The sequence below is a fragment of the Scylla paramamosain genome, chromosome 18, assembly GCF_035594125.1.
Source record: "Scylla paramamosain isolate STU-SP2022 chromosome 18, ASM3559412v1, whole genome shotgun sequence".
Taxonomy (NCBI): domain Eukaryota; kingdom Metazoa; phylum Arthropoda; class Malacostraca; order Decapoda; family Portunidae; genus Scylla; species Scylla paramamosain.
In genome coordinates this window covers 22,324,650-22,344,649 of record NC_087168.1, presented here as the reverse complement: position 1 = coordinate 22,344,649, position 20,000 = coordinate 22,324,650, and the positions used below count along the sequence as shown (strand labels likewise).

At 47.2% G+C, this 20,000-nt stretch overlaps 1 protein-coding gene across 1 annotated transcript in view; it reads right to left on the bottom strand.

Moving 5' to 3' along the window:
• Positions 1-20,000, bottom strand: part of LOC135109300 (chondroadherin-like) — a 55,640-nt gene that overhangs the window by 20,619 nt on the left and 15,021 nt on the right. Inside the window, exon 2 of the mRNA XM_064020607.1 lies at positions 4,459-5,692. Coding sequence (XP_063876677.1) covers positions 4,459-5,690 — 1,232 coding nt within the window. The 5' untranslated portion in view covers positions 5,691-5,692. The remainder of the gene's footprint in view (positions 1-4,458; positions 5,693-20,000) is intronic.

The window sequence follows — 20,000 nt, the reverse complement described above, 5'->3', positions numbered from 1 at the left end:
GACACCACCTCTCCCTCATGTCTATCACCTGTAAGTGAACACCTGTTTCCTACACCGCGCAGGATGAATATGAGAGAAAGCCACAGATGCCAGGCCACCACTTGAAGGAGAACAGCCACAAGAGTGCAAGATGATGGATTCTTGCCAAGTCTGGACTCGGCAGGGCTTTATGTCAAGGGTTATCAGGGGAGAAGCGTGTACATGTGTGTGTGTGTGTGTGTGTGTGTGTGTGTGTGTGTGTTAAGAACATAAGAACATAAGAAATAAGGGAAGCTGCAAGAAGCGACCAGGCTTACACGTGGCAGTCCCTGTATGAAACACTCCTACCTATTTCCATCTGCTATCCCCATCCATAAACTTGTCTAATCTTCTCTTAAAGCTCTCTAGTGTCCTAGCACTAACTACATGATTACTGAGTCCGTTCCACTCATCTACCACTCTATTTGAGAACCAATTTTTTCCTATCTCCTTCCTAAACCTAAATTTTTCAAGCTTGAACCCGTTAGGAGGCACCGTCCCAACCCTGACAGACTAGAGAAACCGGATGTAAGTGCCGAAAATAAAAGTGATATCAAAAGAATAAGATAAGTAAATTAAATAACGATAAGTAACGATAAGTAAACAGTGTGTTTGGACGAAAGATCAAACATCGGGTACATACAAGAGACAAACGAGGCATTTGAACCTAGTAAGCATCTCTAGCATACCCTAACTTGCAGCTCCATTAAGCCTCGACACCAAAGACGAACCCAGAAGCCGGAGGGTCTAGCTAGGGAACTCATATAAGAGGCAGATGCTGGTTATATACCATGGTTAATCAACACAGCAGACATCTAGGTCGTGTCGGGCCAAGCTGGGGAAAGGAGTGGGAAGGTTCCGGTTGGGCTGAAATGAGTAGTGACTTCGAAATGGAATTGAACCTTGTCTTTGCTGTGTTTTGGCTCTGATTATGCTCGTACCGCCAGCCTCCTCGGTCACAAGGGAACACAAAGGAAGGACGAGAGTTAGTACAGGTGGTGGTGGTGGTGGTGGTCCTTATGATGCTGTTTGTGGTATGTTGTTCTGTTTAATCTAATTTAAAGTAAGAAGTGCAGGAGAGAGAGAGAGAGAGAGAGAGAGAGAGAGAGAGAGAGAGAGAGAGAGAGAGAGAGAGAGAGAGAGAGAGAGAGAGCATGCATTTTCTAGTCTCGAAACACCACTTACACACTCTACCACACACACACACACACACACACACACACACACACACACACACACACACACACACACACACACACACCTAATCAAACCAATCGCAATCATCCACCTGCTGCTGATGAACACTGGCCAATCATCCTCATTAAGCCCCCCTGATGAATCCCCCCTGACAGTCCCGGGTGGCGAGGCTGCTGCGAACCATTTAACGGGCGCCATAAGACTTCCCGGGGATAAACGCCTGTGAGGGAGATCGAGGCCTGCGACGGAGACATATGCGGTGAACTGCCAGGGTCCATATTGCGAAACACTTCCACGCCGTTCCTCCACTACATTCAAAAGCCTCTAGTTGAAGTTACGCGGGTTTTTCAGGATGTTTTTATGGTTCCAGTGACAGATTAACAGGATTTCTACGTTATGAACATGGAAAAGTCTTGAAAACGCTCGTATCATCTCTGTGGCCTTTGAAAACAATCTTGATGAGAGAGAAAAGCGTACTTCAGGGAGGCTTTTCTCAGTTCTAGTGCCAGATAAGCAAGTTTCTATATCACTGACAGGAAAAACACGCTTGAGAATCCGGTTAATCATCTCTGTGGCCCTTGAAAATAGCGCTTTTAAGGGATCTAATGACAGATTAACAAGATTTCTATACTATTAACAGAAGAAACACGCTTGAGAACTCACCTAATCACCTCTGTGGCCTTCGGAAATAGTCGTGGAGAGAGAGCAAAGCGTTTAAGGGTTCTAATGACAGATTAACAAGATTTCTATACTATGAACAGAAGGAACATGTTTGAGGATTCGCCTAATCACCTCTGTGGCCTTTGAAAATAGTCGTGGTGAGGAAGAAAAGCGTTTCAGAATACGACCACTGTATTCTGTTGCTTTCTCGTACCTCATTCTTCTTCCAATACTCAAACTTTTATTCCTTCCTTCATTCCTTCCTTTCCCTCCTTTCTTTCTTCTCACATTCCCATATTTTTTGCTCCCTGTTCTTCTCACGTTTCCACGACCACGCACACACACACACACACACACACACACACACACACGCGCGCGCACGCAAGTCTTCGTTCTTTTGGCATTGTTTCTTCTTATTTAAAACTGCATTAACTTCGACCTTTTTTTTCTCTCTCTCTTCCTTGTTTTTTTTTTCTTTCCCTCCTTTCATTCGCTTTGCCAACTTCCTTATCACGTCATCTATCAGTTATTAACCATCTTTACACGCACTTGTTCTCTTCTCCCCCCATCCTCATCCTCCTCTTCCCCTCTTTCTCCTCCTTCTCCTCTTCCTCCTTCAGTCTCGTCAGAAATTCAAGGTCTGTTACTGTTTGTCTTCCTTTTGTATATTCTTCCTTCTCCTCTTCCTTTTTCTCTTCCTTTTTCCTCCTTTCTTTCCTGTTGTTGTTCTTTCTCCGTCTTTTTTTCTTCTTTTTTCTTCCTGGCCCTCCTTTTCTTCCTGCTCATTCTCTTCCTCCTCCTCCTCCTCCTTTTCTTCTTCTTCTTCCACCTTCTCTTCGTCTTCCTCTTTCTTTTCTTCCCCTTTTAATGTAGTTTGTTTTCTGGTGTTTCGTCTTTTCTTCTGTTATTTTGCACATACATACACATTCTCTCTCTCTCTCTCTCTCTCTCTCTCTCTCTCTCTCTCTCTCTCTCTCTCTCTCTCTCTCTCTCTCTCTCTCTCTACATCTTTATTTTCACACTGCGCCATGTTCTTTTTTTTTCCTTTTCTTCTTTTTCTTCTTTTCGTTCTGCTTCTACTCCAGTTTCTATTCAGTCTTCCTCTTCCTCGTTATCAAGTTTTATTTCTTACCTTCCTTTCTAGTTTTTATTTCCCTAGTCACTACTTCCTCCTCCTCCTCCTCCTCCTCCTCCTCCTCCTCCTCCTCCTCCTCCTTCTCCTCCTCCTCCTCTAGTTCTCAAATTTCTCGTCGTCACAAACATTGATTTCAGTTTACAGTACTCACAACTTCTTTCTCGCCCATGAATCAGCGTTTGTTTGTTTGTCAGTGTCAGTGCGCAGTGTTCCCCTTGTTTGCACATTTCCTGCTGCAAGAGAGCTTCCTGCCCTGCTTCCCTTGACACGCCACACCCGAGTCTCCCTCCTTACTTATTCCTCACTTGTTCCCTCTCTCTACCTCTCTCCTCGGACCGTATTCTGAAGCATCTCTCCACCGCACCTCCACTATTTTCCGAAGGTTCTAATTGAAGGGGCTCTGATTTTTAAGGGTGTTTTTATGGTTCTAGTGACAGATTAGGAGAAACACTCTTGAGAACTCGGCTAATCATCCCTGTGGCCTTGGAAAACAGTCCTGGTGAGAGAGCAAAGCGTTTCAGAATACAGGGGGCTTGTTTAATGTAACTCTGCCGACCTAACCTTATGTAACCCAACCTTCTGTGACCTTAATGGTTTAGTGATACCTGTCTTTACCTGTCCTTTCCTAACCTTACTTCACTTCTCCTCATGTTTACATATTTCAGTCTCTCTGTCTGTATGTTTGTCTGTATGTCTGTCTGTTTGTTTGTCTGTATGTCTGTCTGTTTCTTTGTCTGCCTGTGCACTTCTCTCACTCTATCTCTCGCCTCATTACTCTCTTTCCTTTTCCTTCTTTTTCTGCGTAGTTCCTCCATTTATCTCTCTTTTTTTCTTCTTCCTTGACGCGTTTCTCTCTCTCCCTCTCTCTCTCTCCCTTTCAGCTTCCATTTTCACACAAACTTTTGCCTCGTGTTTTGCTTTAATTCTCATCCTTCAGTTTCTTTCCATCATTAACCAACTTCTTTCCCTCAGCAGTCGGTTATACTTTTCACTTTCATGTTTTTTTTTTACCCCCACATTCCGACCACTACGCTAAACAGATCGTCTATGCTTGTGGAGTCTTCAGAACGAGGCACTATTATGGAAGGTATGTGTATTCAGTGTGACTTAAAGGTAAATTCTAATACACATTCAATTCAAGGGAGCTGCTACTCTATGTAATCTCCGAGGCCACAAAGTTCCCCTAGGGAGCATCAATAAGTTAAGACATCCTCCACATGTCCTAATCTCTAAGGGTACAAAGTTCTTTCAAGAAAGTTCATTTAGTCAAAATTCACGCTAATCAATCTAATCTCATTGGTACAAAGTTTATGTGAGAATGTTCAACAAGTCAAGAGCAGTACTACTTAATCCAATCTCAATGAGAGGTCCAGAAAGCAAAGAGCCGCGCTGCTCGAACTAATGCCCCAGGACACAAAGCGCCCCTCGAGGCGTGAAGATTCACTCACCTCGAAAGGTAGACTCCTCTGAGCTTGTCCGGCGCGGCGCATTGCAGGTCCGGCGCCAGCAGGGACGTGTTGGCCGCGCCGAGCACCTCCGCCAGCCACTGCAGCGAGCAGTTGCACACCATTGGGTTGTCCCTCAGGTCGAGACTTACTAGTGACCTCCATGTGACTTCAGATGACGGGAAGCTTCGAAGACCGTTTGCGCGAAGGTCGAGTGAGCGGAGGCGAGGCAGCGAGGAGAGAAAGCCCGGCGGGATGTGCTTCACCAAGGGGTTGTGGGAGAGCGTCAGTTCCCGCAGACTGAAGCACTCAGCGAGCGCCGCGGGCTGCAGCGACGACAGCAGCGGACACCGGGACACCTCCAGCGTGGTGAGGTGGCCGAGGCCCCTGAACGCCCCGGCCTCCAGACTCCTTATCTTGTTCCTGCTGAGGTGCAGAGACTCCAGCAGCACGAGGGACACCAAGGCAGCAGTGGGCACCTCACGCAGCAGGTTGTCGTTGAGGTTCAGCTTGAGCAGCCTCTGCAAGCAGCTGAAGGAGGCGTCGGCGACATAGTCAATGCTGTTAGTCTCCAAGGACAGCGACAGGAGGGAGGGCAAGCACAGAGCATTGGACTCCAGCCGCGTCAGGCGATTCCGACACAACTGCAGCGCCTTCAGTGCCGTCAGCTCCTCGACGGCCGCCGTGGGGACGTGGCGGAAGTAGTTATCACACAGGTCGAGGACGTGCAGACTGCGAGGACCGCGGAAGGTGTGCTGGAAGAGCGTGTGCAGCTTGTTGTGTGCCAGCAGCAGCACCTTGAGATCCGGCGCGTCCAACAGCACGTCGGGCGGCAGCTCGGAGATGGCGTTGTGACTCAGGTCCAGCAGCGACAGAGAGGTGAGGCCCAGCAGCGCCCCCACCGACAGCGAGGACAGGTTGTTGTGCGCCAAGCGAAGCTCCCGCAGCTCCACCTGCTTGTGGAAGTTGCTGGTGCCCAGCGAGGCCAGCAGGTTGTGAGAGAAGTCCAGCTCCTCCAGCTGCGCGAAGTAGACCAGCGTGTGGCTCACGGAACTGATGGAGTTGTGCGCCAGGTTGAGGCTGCGCAGGCCGGGATTCACCAGGGTGGGCACCACGTTGATGCCCACGCCCACACACCGCAGACTGGGGCCGCTGTCATCACAGGAACACCCGCGGGGACAGAACGCCCGCGCGCCGCCTACCAGCACCACCCAAGCCAGCCACCAGCACACCATCCCTGTAAGGAAGAGAAGCACCACGTGTCACCATTAACAAGTCATCGCGTGGGTTGGAAAGAGCCTTATGCTGCACTATCCTGCACACCATCTCTATTTGGAAGACAAGCATCGCGGGTCACTACCAACAAGAGGTGGATGGTGAGGCGCTTTTTACAGTATTATCCTGTCTCTCTACCAAGTTAAAGTCTTCAAACAGACACTTCAAGAGCGCCAGATCTCTTGATGTTTGGTTATCGTGTGTATTCTTGCGTAATCTTCCGTGGAGGGTACAAATTTCACAGTAGGTACGAGTTTCACGGTGGGTACAAAGATAACGGCTGAAGTTGTATCGCGGTGCAGACAAGAGTACACGGCGATAGTCTTATTCTCTCTCTCTCTCTCTCTCTCTCTCTCTCTCTCTCTCTCTCTAGAACCCACAAGTCGCCATCCTTCTTTCCCAACCTCTCTCTCCATCACCCTCCATTCTTCCGCTGTCGAGTCGAGATCCACACACACACACACACACACACACACACACACACACACACACACACACACACACACACACACACACACACACACTTCCGAAAAATATATGAAACGTAGATTTTATTATTTTTTGAGAGAGACAAGAAAGAAAAGTATTTGTTAATGTAAAGATTAAAAAAAGGAAAAAGGAAAAAAAAATAGCATGGCGGTGTAGTGGCAGGAGCATGCAACGCTACTGGGGGGGAAAAAATTACTAGGAAAAAATTACTAAGGGGGGGTGGAAAAAAATATGCCCACCAGTCAACAAGCTGCAGAGGAAAATTAAAGCTCGTGTTATTTTTTGGCACATTTCCTGGTCTATTTTTCCCCGTTTTTTTTCCTCTTTCTCTCTTTTTCATTTCACTTTTTTTTTTTTTTTGTACATGATGCTCAACTTAATATTTTTTTTCTTTTAGTACTTTTTTTTAACTCTCTCTCTCTCTCTCTCTCTCTCTCTCTCTCTCTCTCTCTCTCTCTCTCTCTCTCTCTCTCTCTCTCTGACCTTTCCTTTCTCACTTTTATAAATTAGAAATACAAATACTGATCCGTTTTTCCTCTTTCCCTATTTTTTTTCATTTCATCTTTCCTCCTTTCATTTTTTTTTACTTTCTTTACTTTCACTTTCTTTTACAAACACACAATTCATGTTTTCCTTCCCTTTTACCTAACCTCTCTCCTCCTCTTCTCTTTCTTCTCTTACTTTCACTTTATTCTATTATCCTTTATCCTTTCTTTATTTATTTACCTCCTTCACTTTCTTTTCTATACAGTTTAGTTTTTTTTTTCCTTCATTTGTCCGCTTCTTTCCATTCTTTCTTTCCCTTCATCTTCCCCTTCTTAGTTTCCATGTGTATAGGTTCCCGCTGGAAGGAGAGATGGAGGACTGGAGAGAAGCAGGTAAGAAAAGGAGGAAGAATTCATAGGAACTTGTAAAAGAGATGAGGAAAAAAAATGGGAAAAAAAATCGGTGTGTTTCTTTCATTTTACTGATTATTTTCCATCATTTTCCCTTTCTGCTTTATCCGTGTACATGTTCCCTCTCTTCTCGACCACCACCACCACTACCACTACCACCACCACCAGCGCAGCCCTCACAGAACAAGTAATTATCCAGGTGAACGCCACGTAAACACCATAATTACAGATCACCCTAATTAGGTCACGCCGTACAGGTGCTCTTTCGCTGATGGAATTCTGTTGCGCTATATGATGAGGTGTGTCTGTGTGTATGTGTGCGTGTGGAGGGTTGGTAAATGGCTGGATAGTTTGGTGGATGGGTTTACATGTACGAACGTTTGTCTGGCTTGGTATACTCGTACATACATGCATAAGCGCGAGTACACACACACACACACACACACACACACACACACACACACACACACATACATAGACACATCCATAACCCAAACACCCTTTCATCCACACATCTATCACTTCCTTCTTACACCTGGACACGTTTTACAGTAGTTATAATCCCCATTAGCATCCACACACGCCTTCATCCACTTCTTCACCAACACCCACCCGCCCGCCCCGCCACCACCTCGTCAGTTCGCCGCCTCGCTCTCAGAAATCCGATATCCACCCAATTTGGTAAGGCGGCGTTGGGTGTGTTCTGGGTTTGCTCCTCAGACTCCTGGTGGCGGTTAGTGGTGTGCCTGTGTCAGCCTGAAGGTGTCTTGTAACGTTCCTTGCACCTCGTTCCTCCGTGTGTGTGTGTGTGTGTGTGTGTGTGTGTGTGTGTGTGTGTTTTGTATTTCTCGCAAGATTGGTTCAAGCTCGTAATGTCCCAGTCTTACACAGGCAAGTTATCGCATTTTTCGTAAAGTTTATGTATATTGTTTTGCATATTACACGCACCAACACTCTCGCTGATAATGCAATGTGTGTGTGTGTGTGTGTGTGTGTGTGTGTAGGTGGGTGGGTGGGTGTGTTTCGCGCCCGTCTCCCATCCCAGCCAGTAATAAGTGCGTGTCGCCTTCATACGCCTCACCTAAATTAATTCCTTGTCAGTGTGTTTATTACCACGGCGTGAAGAAAGTGGTAACCTTGCCCGGATCACGGAGAGACACTGGAAAGCACCACATGATCTTAAGTCTTCGTTAACACTACTAAACACTGCTGAACACTACCAACACCACCACAATGGCCATCACCACCCATCCCACACGATCTCTAGTCTCCACCCTACTAAACACAACAATCACCACCACAATGAGCACCACCAATAACATCACCCAAACATAACACAATCCAATCACCTTTTCCTCCCTTTCAGCCTCACCGTCATTCTCCTTCCTCTGCATTGTTATCTTCTACACTCAATTAACTCCAGTGTTCCAGACGCCGAAAACTTTCTAACACCGAATACTACTTTTTTCAACCCTCGACAGACAGTGGCAGATGTGCGTCGCGGCCAAACAGACACGGAGACAGTAGACAAAAGCCTCATCATGGGCATATCGGAGCTCAGTCATCGCTCGGTAAACACATCAGACGCATTAGTTAATCAGGTGCGTGAAGTGAGGAGGGCTTTGTTGAACCCGTACGGCGCGTTAACCTGAGCGGGGCCAGACACAAGGCTCGCTTGCTCGCTGCACATGTCTGCAGGAAGTGGGACTGACGGGAACAGGCAGCGGTGATAGTGGCTATGATATGACTGACTAGGGAGGAGATACAGGGATAGAGGAACTGGTTGTGGTGGTGGTGGTGGTGGTGGTGGTGGTGGTGAGTGGTGAGCTAGTTTAAGAATATAAGGAAGTAATGAAAAATGAAAAAGTAGTAGTAGTAGTAGTAGTAGTAGTAGTAGTAGTAGCAGTAGTAGTAGTAGTAGTGTATAAACTGAGTACTGTTTCTACAATTGTTTTTCCGGGGCAGAGTTTGTAGGAGTCGTAACTATCTATACTCTGGCACTGCACAGGGAGGAGGAGGAGGAGGAGGAGGAGGAGAAGGAGAAAGAGCGCAAAGAAAGGACTGCCGGCTTCAACAAATGGAAGGGGGAAACTTGCACGAGACGGGGGGGAGGGGGGAAGCACACACACACACACACACACACACACACACACACACACACACACACACACACACACACACACACACACACGAGAGGGAGAGAAGAAGTTGGAGCAGCTCAGTTTCCGCCGTTGTGGACGCCCTGCCTCGTCGCGCCGTCAGGACAACACATTCTTGGAGGGTCAGGCAATTCTCCTCTCGTCCCTCCCCTCAGGTCGCTGCCAGGACGGGGACAAGACGCTCAGGGTGCCACTTATACCACGAGCCTCCTGACCTTTCCTCCCCTCGCCCTCCTCGCCTGGGATATGGACGGCTCTTCTTCCTATTATTGGTGTGGGTATTGTTGTTTTGGGCTCTGTGACCGGGGATGGTGTGCTGGTATTTTGCTTCCTTGCTTGTGATATTGTTATTATTGTGGTTATTGTATTTTGTTACTGGTGAGGGGATAAGACTAACTGGTGTTTGTTTTTCTTGTTTGCGCTGCCGCCTCTTGACAGTTACCAATAGTAGAGGCAATATTCAGCTTCTTCCTCTTTTTCTCCTTCTTCCTCTTTTTTTTTCTTGTTTTTTTTACTCCTATTACGCTTTGAATCACTTCCTAGGTCACTCTTTGCCGCCTTATCTCCATTCATTGAAGAGCATAAACAAGACTCGAGTACTGACCAGTCAACTGCAAACTATTTCCCCAGTTCAGTAAATCGTGTGTCTGCAGGAAGGAAGCGACACATTGAGGACACACACACGCCTCGCCAAAGTATTGACAGAGCGAACCCTGAGCCGCAGTCATCACGCTGTCACCTCGAGGGAATGTACTCGTGCGAACGCTGAGAGCACCTTTCGAAACTCACACACACTTTAAGAAGGTAAGCGTCTCCCTCTCCCTCTCTCCCGCTCTCTCTCTCTTCCTGTCTCCCTTTCTTATGACTATGCAAAGGAGATAATAAAATTCAGCCTTGCTCGTGTCCTCTTCGGAATTTTCAGGCAGAGGCTTCGTTACCTTGAGTTTCCATAACAAATTGAATACTTGGGCGAGGCGTGCCAAGCAGCCGGCGTTTGAGAGAGAGAGAGAGAGAGAGAGAGAGAGAGAGAGAGAGAGAGAGAGAGAGAGAGAGAGAGAGAGAGAGTGTGTGTGTGTGTGTGTGTGTGTGTGTGTGCAGAGGGAAACGCAGTCAGATCCCTCCTCTGGATTGAATTTCAAGTTTCACGCTCGGCGGCGCAAGGTTAGGGGGACGGCGTCTTGATCAGCGGGAATCTGCCCTTCTCTTCTCCCCTGCCACTCAGGCATCACACACTCACACACTCACCGTCCCAGTAGCGCGCGAGTCTGCCTGAGTTGAAGGGCTTGACTCTTGCCACTTGTTTCCAGTCCGGCGGGTCCTCACTCTTCCTCACTCTTCCTCACTCTCGTCACATCATCGGGGATACACGCGCGGCGCCCTCAAGGACCTGCACAGACTCCCGGACAGGCACATATGAGACTTACAATTGGGTTTCTGGCAAAAATAAAGCTCTCCCTTCGTCCGGTGAGGGTCCTCAGGCAAGTAATATCGCTGCCAAGTTCCTGGGGAAATTAATACCGTTTTCTTCCATTCCAGTCTCCTCTCTCTCAGCTCTCATGACTTTCTTGTCTCCATTACCAGGGTGTTTGGCTTCCAGGATCACCTCCTCCTTGTACTTCTTCGTCTTCGCTTCCTCCTCTTCCTCCATCTTCTCCAGCGTTACATGGATATCTTCTTGTCTTCAGCACCTTTCTTGCTAACATAATCACCTTTACTACTATTACTATTACTATCACCATCTTACCACCGCCATCACCACCACTACCAAGACGATCAAGATAAACGGAACCTAACACAACCTAACCACACAAGAGGGAGCGCTACCAGCATCAAGAAGGGAGGGAGGCTCTAGTCAGGGTGGACAATGTACGCGGCCATCGAGGGTCGAAGCCACAATACAGACGCTAAATTATGCACTCTGTAAGGCGGCCCGAACATCCTAAATTAAACCAGCGCTGCCGTGGTCGCTTATGTATTGGCGTCCCGAGGCTATACCGTGCAGGTCCCCTTTTGTTAGGCTCTGTTTAAAGGACGCCGCTTCCCCGCAAACCCACCGCTTGTACAAAGAAACCTTCCAAAGCCCGTGCCTGGGGAATTACTACGGGAATGTTGTATGAAAGGTAGATGCTTGAGTGGTTGTTATGAAGTGTGGTTAAGAAAGGTTATCTGTCTCACTCTCTCAACGTGGTCTATGTTATTTGAGTATAAGAGCGGGGGTTAGTTTCGTGTACGTGTGTGCATGCGTGTGTTGGTTTGCCTTACGTACAGCTGTTGAAGATCAAGTAATACGTACACAAATACGTACAAACACGCTTACGTACACAAAGTACACGATAAACAGACAAAAATATAGAAAAAAACAATGAGATATAGATAAGTAAACACACACACACACACACACACACACACACACACACACACACACACACACGCACATCCACCACCGCCACCAGCCCCACCACCACCACTACCACCACCACCACCACTTTCACTTTTCTAAGCTAATGGCCACGTACAGCGCATCATGACAACTTTCCTTAACTCCCTCAAAGTCTCGGGCAATTGTTACTCTTCAGCGGATGCATTACCTGAGGGCGGTGACAGGCCTGGCTGGTGAGTGACGGCCTGAGGTAAGTGCTGGTCTGTAGCGGGGACGGGTTTAAGTATGCTAGGAGGACCTGCCGTGGTGGTAACAGTGATTCCTCCTGTGATTGACAGGCCTGGCTATTATTGTGGCTGCTGTTCTTGGTTTTCAATTTAGGGTTGATTTTTGTACGTACTTGCTTTTCTTTCTATTTTTTCTCTGTTTTCTTTGAGTTTAGATCGTTTTTTTTTTTCCTCTTGTGTGTGTGTGTGTGTGTGTGTGTGTGTGTGTGTGTGTTTTTGGGTTATGTTTAGTTGGTGTACTTTTTGTTGTTTGAGTGTCTTTGTGTGTGTTTGTTTGTCTCTAGTTATAAGTCTTTTTTTTCTGTCTTCCTCTGTCTCTCCGTCTCTGTCTCTCTGGTTCTCTGTCCCCCTCTGTTCCTTAACCCGGTTTAATTTCGTATATCTAAACTTACGAGATTTTTCTGTCTGGATGTTTTTCATTGACCGTCTCTCTGTCTCTCTGTCTCCGTCTCTTTGTCTTCTTGTTTTCATCTCTCTGTCTCTCTTTTTTTCTCTTTCGTCTCTCACCGTGATTGCTTTTCGTTAGTTTAGACTTAGAGATTTTTCTGCCTCGGTCTCCCAGCCTCTTTTTCCTTCTCTCTTAGTGTGGTTGTTGTTCATGCTATCTTAAAAGTTCGTGATTTTTTTACAGGATGGACTACACTCACTCACTTTCTCAGTCTCCTTGTCTTTCAGATTTCCTGTGGTTGTTGTTCATATGACCTTTAAATTTCATGGATGGACAACACTACGGGAAGGCTTAGGAAGGAGGAGAAGTGCCACGTCCATCCTCAGAGTAAGGGAGAAGGAAGGAAGAACTGGTAATAAATAATGACGGAACTTTCTACTGGTCGAGATTAAAAATGCCCTTCTGTCCAATGAATTATGCCCAGAATCAGGAATCAGAGTTTATCAAAAGTAGGTTCATCTCTTCACCAGCAAACTTTTTTTCCCGTTTACTTTTTCATGGCACAGTCACGCTATCCTTCAACGTGACTGAAAGACGGCCAAGTTGGAATGCCACTCGAGTCCCCCAAACATTTTTACTCTGACTTTCGCCACAGTCTCTGGAATCATGATTTACTGCCGCGACCTTTGCCGTGATTGTCAACGTGGAGAATGCTCTGTATACTTGATTTTCTGGCCTCCCACGTAGCATTTACCCGGGATATGTCAAAAGCTTTTCACTGTGGCAATACCTTTTTTTTTTCTTCTAAACTGTAAAGGGATTTCTATTCTTGCTCACGCGTGGCTGGTTTAGTACAATGCAGGTTGGTCACGGGTGTTCATAGGGTTGTGTTCCATTATTCTGTCTCCTCTTAACAGGCAGCAGTGGATGTTATTTGAATTTTCAATGGTGTTACAATGTTTTAATGATATTTTAACAAGGATTTCGCATCGTCGATAGGAAAAGCAGCAATGAAAACCACGTCTGTTAATCTTGTGACCTTTGAAATTAGCCGTGATGAAAGAACAAGGCGTTTAACAACATATAACAAAGACCTTTTTCTAAACTATGAAGGAATTTCTATTTTTGCTCACGCGTGGCTGGTATAGTACAGTACAGATTGCTCATAGGTGCTCATAGGTTGTACTCTAAGCGTTCCATTGTTCTGCCTCCTCTTAACAGTCAGTAGTGGAAGCTGTTTAAGTTTCCAAGGATGTTTTCTCGGTTTTACTGATACCAACACCCACTAGAAGGTTTTAACGTGATAATTCTTTGTGCTGTCAGTGGGTGTCACTTGCCTTACCACATCAAACTTCATCACATTCTAGATTCGTATCTCAACACTTCACCATACCAAAGAAGAACCTATAGCGGTGAATCTATTGCCATGTTAGGAGAGAGTCAGAAGATCACAGGACTTAAGAACGCAGAATACAGTGACGTAAGACCAGCAGGTTACTCAAGAACTGACGAGGAATAGACTGGGAGGCGCGACGTGGAAGGTATAACAGTGAATCTCTTGCCACGACGTGTTAGTAGACAGTCAGATCACAGGACTTAAGAACGCAGAATATAGTGACTTGAGACCAGCGCGTTACTCAAGGACTGACGAGGAATAGACTGGGAGGCGCGACGTGGCAGGTATAACAGTGAATCTATTGCCATGACGTGTTAGGAGACAATCAGATCTCAGGACTTAAGAACGCGAAAAACAGTGTTAGTAAGACCAGCGAGTTACTCAACATGTGACCAGCAATAGACTGTGAGGCGCGGCGCAGCAGGTGTTCCTCTTATTGCGGCGCCTGGACCAGTGTGTCCTTGTGGTTCTCCCTCGTATTACTCCACACGTAATCTAGACAGATGCCTCGTAATGGACAACACGAAAGGGGACGGCTTTGATCCCTGGCTGCGGTGCGTGGGACGGGATTGTGTTGCCACGAGACAGACGCAGCGGACCACTCCTGCTTCCTCCTTGAATTAACGAGGCGCCTCCACCACTAATACGCCATAACGCCTCCCATCAGCCACCAGACTCCGCCTCGCCCGCAACTCCTTCATCCTGGTAACGTTTGGTGGTGCTTTGAAGGGTGTTTGATTAGGTTATGGTTAATTGTAGTTCTTGTTGTTTTGTGGTGTAGAAATGGCAGTTTTGTGGTGTTTTCAGAGAGAGAGAGAGAGAGAAAGAGAGAGAGAGAGAGAGAGAGAGTAGTATCATAAAATACACCCACAGTTACAAATGAAATACATGCATATGACGATGTAATGAATATATTTTCTATGTCACCTCACACACACACACACACACACACACACACACGTGCACGTAAATGTACATGCACACACACACGCACGTACAGAACCAATCGGATTTCTCTTCAGAACTCAATAATTCAGGAAACACGGAGACAATCCTCTTACAAATGTCCCTCGTGGTCCACACACACACACACACACACACACACACGCACACGATCCTACCTATCTACATCACACACTCTCCCATTCCCATCTTCCCTATCCGTGTTCATCTTCTTCCCTTCCCTAGTTTCTTTCACCCTCTTCTTCTTTTACTCTTCTCTGTTTCCTCTCTTAATCCTCACACGAGATAGCAAGAGAGCATAAGATAACACGAAATAGTAGTAGTAGTAGTAGTAGTAGTAGTATTGTTTCTCTCTCTCTTTCTCTTTCCCTCCTGTCTAAAAAAATCCAAACATTTCTTTCGTTTCTTTAACACTTTACAATTTCCTGCCGCCCACCCTGCACTCCATTTTTATTCCCTCGCATTCCTTTCATTTCCCTTTTGTTACTTCTTTAACTCTTCCACACACGCCTGCTTTCCCCTTCCTCTATATATTGCCAACCTTAAATTTCCTGCCCGTATCCCATTTCAGCTCCCCTGCCTCCCCTGCTGCACTGCCTCCCACCACCAAGTTTACAGCACCCTGCCTACACTTACCTCTCTCCCCCACCCTCTCTCTCTCTCTCTCTCTCTTGCCACTCCCAAACACCCCATGCTTGTCTATCCCCGTATTATGAAACGCTTTGTTCTCTCAGGGGCTGTTTTAAAAGGTCGCTCGGATGAATGGTGTTGTTCTTTATCTGGCACTTGTCTATTTCCGCTTTATTTCAAAACTTAAGGTAAAATTATCTTGTTAAATTGTTTTGTATTTTTTTGGCAAACTTCAATGTGGTTTTGTAGGATGTGTGTGTGTGTGTGTGTGTGTGTGTGTGTGTGTGTGTGGGTGAACGGTCATATTGTCTTGAATTTGTGCCAAACTCATTAATTTTGTATGATACGTGTGTGTGTGTGTGTGTGTGTGTGTGTGTGTGTGTGTGTGTGTGTGTTCCCTTCCTCCCACCCCTTCCAGTGTCTTGCCATCACTACATCACCAGCTGTCTCCCTTCCTCAGCCTCCATCTCTCGCCACCCACGCCCAGCTTCCCTGCCCCGGCGCTATAAAACCAGGGCTTTACACACAGGTAAGGGCGCACAATGGGGAGGCCGTCGAGGTACCGCAGTTCATGAGAAAAGTTTGTGCTGAGCGTCCGAGTGAAGTAGTACAATTGAGACGCTCCTTGGAACAGACCATCGCTTGCTTCCCTTCAGCGCCACTCGACCTCCCGCTGCTGTTGTTGCTGGAGCGAGGGTAAGGTAAGCTTGAGCAGACCAGGCCCACTTAACTTAATACAGCGTAGTATAACATAATTAGTGTTACCCAGCCTTGAGGAGACCACCCAATATAATATAATACAGCATAACATAACCACTACTCAACTTTAAGGTGACCAGAGAAGCCACGTAACATAATAGAATATGATATAATATAACCGCGCCTTACCAGCCTTTAAGCGACGAGAAGACCAGCATAACATAGCATAACATAACCTAACCACCAACAGCCAACCTTGACACGGCCAGAACAGCCACCAAACACAACATAGCATAACATAACCACAATTGCTTAGTCTTAAGGCGACTAAAAGTGACTAAATGATCCATCTAACATAACATAACCTAGCAGAACATAACATAACCACCACCACCACCACCACCACCACCACCGGTTTCCTAGGTTTCTGTATTCAAACCAGTAAGAGGAAAGAGGAAGAGAATGAGGAAGAGGGGGAAGAGGAGAATGAGGAATAGAGGGAGGAGGAGGAGGCCACGGCGAGATGCGGTAACCTAACCTAACTTAATCTAAGCTAAACTAACCATCCCTGCCCTTGCCTCTTCCCTGAGTCTCTGAATTTAAGCTATCCAGGAAGAGGAGGAGGAGGAGGAGGAGGAGGAGGAGAAGGAGGAGGAGGAGGAGGAGGAAGAGAATGAGGAGGAGGAGGAGGAGGAGGAGGAGGAGGAGGAGGTCACAGTGGAATGCAACAAAAGAAATGATAAAAAAAGATAACATTTGCTGTACTCTCTTTCTTTATTGGGCAGTGTGTGTGTGTGTGTGTGTGTGTGTGTGTGTGTGTGTGGCAGCATCTTGACACCGGAGTGATGAGATACGAATTTCCCGAGGTCTGCCAACACGCTGGGAACGATGAGAGATGCCGCGCTGGACCCTGACAGCTGCAGCGGACAGCCTCTCGCAGCGCCACGCCCGATCCCCGCACCCCAGCCCAGCCCAGCCCAGCCCAGCGTCGCTCCACCATCACCTCTACCACCAACACTACAGCTACCGCCACCACCACCTCCATCACCAACACTACAGCCACCGCCACCACCGCCTACACGGCTACCACCTTCGCTCCCCGCTTTGCTGTACTTCCTCTACATCGGCCGCCGCGGACCTGCTCCCACCATTGATCCACCGGCAGGCTGTAGAGATCGCCACACTCGTTCACTCGCTCACTCGCTCACTCGCTCACTATCACCTCCACCGCCTGTGTCTGTATCGCTCATTACCGCAGCCGTCACAGGAAAGCCGCTATCATCGGTGTTTTTGTACCGCCGCCCCGGAATCACGTCGCTGTTCATGCTTCTATATTAAGACTCACGGGTCACATGTAGCTACCCACACCTACAGTAACCACAGAGTTACTCACACATGTATCCACGTGTCTAATTCACCACCTACTCCCTCCCAAAACGTCCACAGCTGCCCACACATTACTACACTCATCTAAACACCACCCACACCACTAACACGTCCATCTTTACCCACAAACTATCTACACTTACATTCTCCAACACACCATCAGCACCCTCCCAACACGTCCACATCTACCAGCCTATCACCACACCCTCCCAGCACCTACAGTCCTCCCGCACACCACCCTCTCCCTCCCACACGTCCACTGCCCATCGCCACTCCCGCATCAACATTCGTGAGTGAGCGGCGCCGCGTTTCCTCTGCACGGCCTCGGACGGGAAAATCTATACCAGCTGAGGTGGGTCTGTTATGCATGGCAGCGCCGGGAAACTGCTGCTACAATTGCCCAATAAATCTCTATGAATATATTGAAACTCCCTATTGATTTTCCCTCTCACCGTCCGCCCCGCCTGGATACCCGCTACGTTTCCCGCCACCAGCCCGCCTCTCTGCCTATCTCCCTGCCTGCTGCCTGTCTCCCTGCCTGCCTCCCTGCCCCGGGCCATAAACAGACAACATGCATCGTTGGTAGAGGGAAAAAAAGTCTTATCTAACCACGCAGGACTGGACGGAACTGCTTCGCTCCTTCCACCACTGCCCTACTTTAGAAGAACGTCTTGCTTTTAACTTACACCGTGGTTTTCATCTTACTAACAACAAACAAGCACAAGACACACATACGCACACTCACAGACAGCTCTGGTAGACATTAAGGCAGACATGACCACCGCCACCCACACGCCCGAGATGTTGTGTAATGAGGGCAACATCCTGAAGGGAATGGACAGTCTTGTTTTATCACAGTGACCTCAATAGCGAGACAGTGTAGCGTGAATTGCCCTCATTCTCCTACCAAGCATGTCTGGTCTCGCCTCGCCTCGCATCGCCTCGCCTTGCATTGCATCCTTCGCTCCCACGCTCACTGGCCTTACATCTCTACAACTTTACATGCGTTTCTCACTCAGTTCACACACACATCAGTTTTATGACTTTACAACCTCCCTACAAGTTAATTTAAAAACTTAAAACTACTTTGCAACCTGCCTTTCAACTTTACAACCTCACATCCGTTTCTCACCCAGGCTAGACATCTCATTTACAACCTTATATCCTTGCAACCTCTCTACAAGTTACTTTACAACCTTAAAACTGCTTTCAACTTTCCTTTCAATATTGCAATTAGCTTACAATGACCTTACAACTTCACACGCTCACTCACGTATGTCATCACTCCCTCAAGGGCAAGTCTCGTGACCTCCCGCTATCATAAACTGCAATACTCATGCACCGAAGGCTTGTCAAGACGCGAAAGAATTCATTACTGTGAGATATCTATTGGTTCCGTGTTGCGTGTGTTCAAACCTTCCACGGGAGGTCACGAGTCTTTCTCCTATTCTAATTATTACTAGAGCAAGCCACGTAAACTGAGACAGAATTGGTGCATCAGATCATAAGAACACAAGAAGATACGGGAAGCTGCAAGAAGCCATCAGGCCTACACGTGGCAGTCCCTGTATGAAAAATGCCTGTCTATTTTCGCTATCATCCTCATTTCACAGTGTCATCTCATCTTCTTTAACATCCACATGACTCAGCACTAACAACATGATTACTGAGTCCATTTCATTCACGTACCACTCTATCTGAGAACCAATTCCTCCCTTCCTTCTTGCAGTAGTATAGCTTAGCAGCTTCCGTGGGCTGGTTCAGTAGGATGAGGCTTTCAGTGCGTCAAGAAGCCCGGGGGAGTAATATGATCTTAAGAGGAAGGCCAGGAATACTCGTGCCCTGCCTGTACCTCGCTAAGCCGTCCATCAGGCCGCGCCACGCCAACCCGCAGGCACTACCGCGTTATGTGAGCCGTATGTAGTATATCGGTGTGCTGCAGGGATATACTGGATCATGCTCTCACTCACGTAATACTCCAGTCACTCGCTCTTATCTTTGTCTATCTTGGTAATTCTGTCTCATCCTGTCTCCGTTTCCGTGGCATTCTCTTTCTGTTATTTCATTTTAATATAACAGTAAATCCAAGTGCGTAATATACCACAGCATTCTCACAATCTTACACTTTCTCTCTTTCTCATTTGCTGTCTCTGTTATAAGACCATTTACACCACACCATTTCTCCCTCACACTGTCTTTCTCGCTCTCTCTTCCTCTTACAAAACCAGTCTAACTTAACATTAAACTGACTTACATTCCAAACCACACAATTCCTACAACTACGTCTTTCTTTTTCACTTCATCTTTCCCTCTCGTTATTACCTCAAAAGAACATCACCCCAAAATATCGGTAATACATTTCACATCATAGCATTCCTACACCTTTCTCTCTTACAAAACCAGCCTCACATACCACCGAACCTATTCTAATTCCGCACCATACCATTCCTCCACCCTAACAACCTCACAGCCTCACAGCCTCACAGCCTCACAGTCTCACACAGCAGCCACTCCCTGCCCCCCGCGCGCATCAATACTCCAGCCGTCACATCCCAGGTTGCGATCAAGGCCGGTGTGTGCTGAGGGAGGTCAAGGCA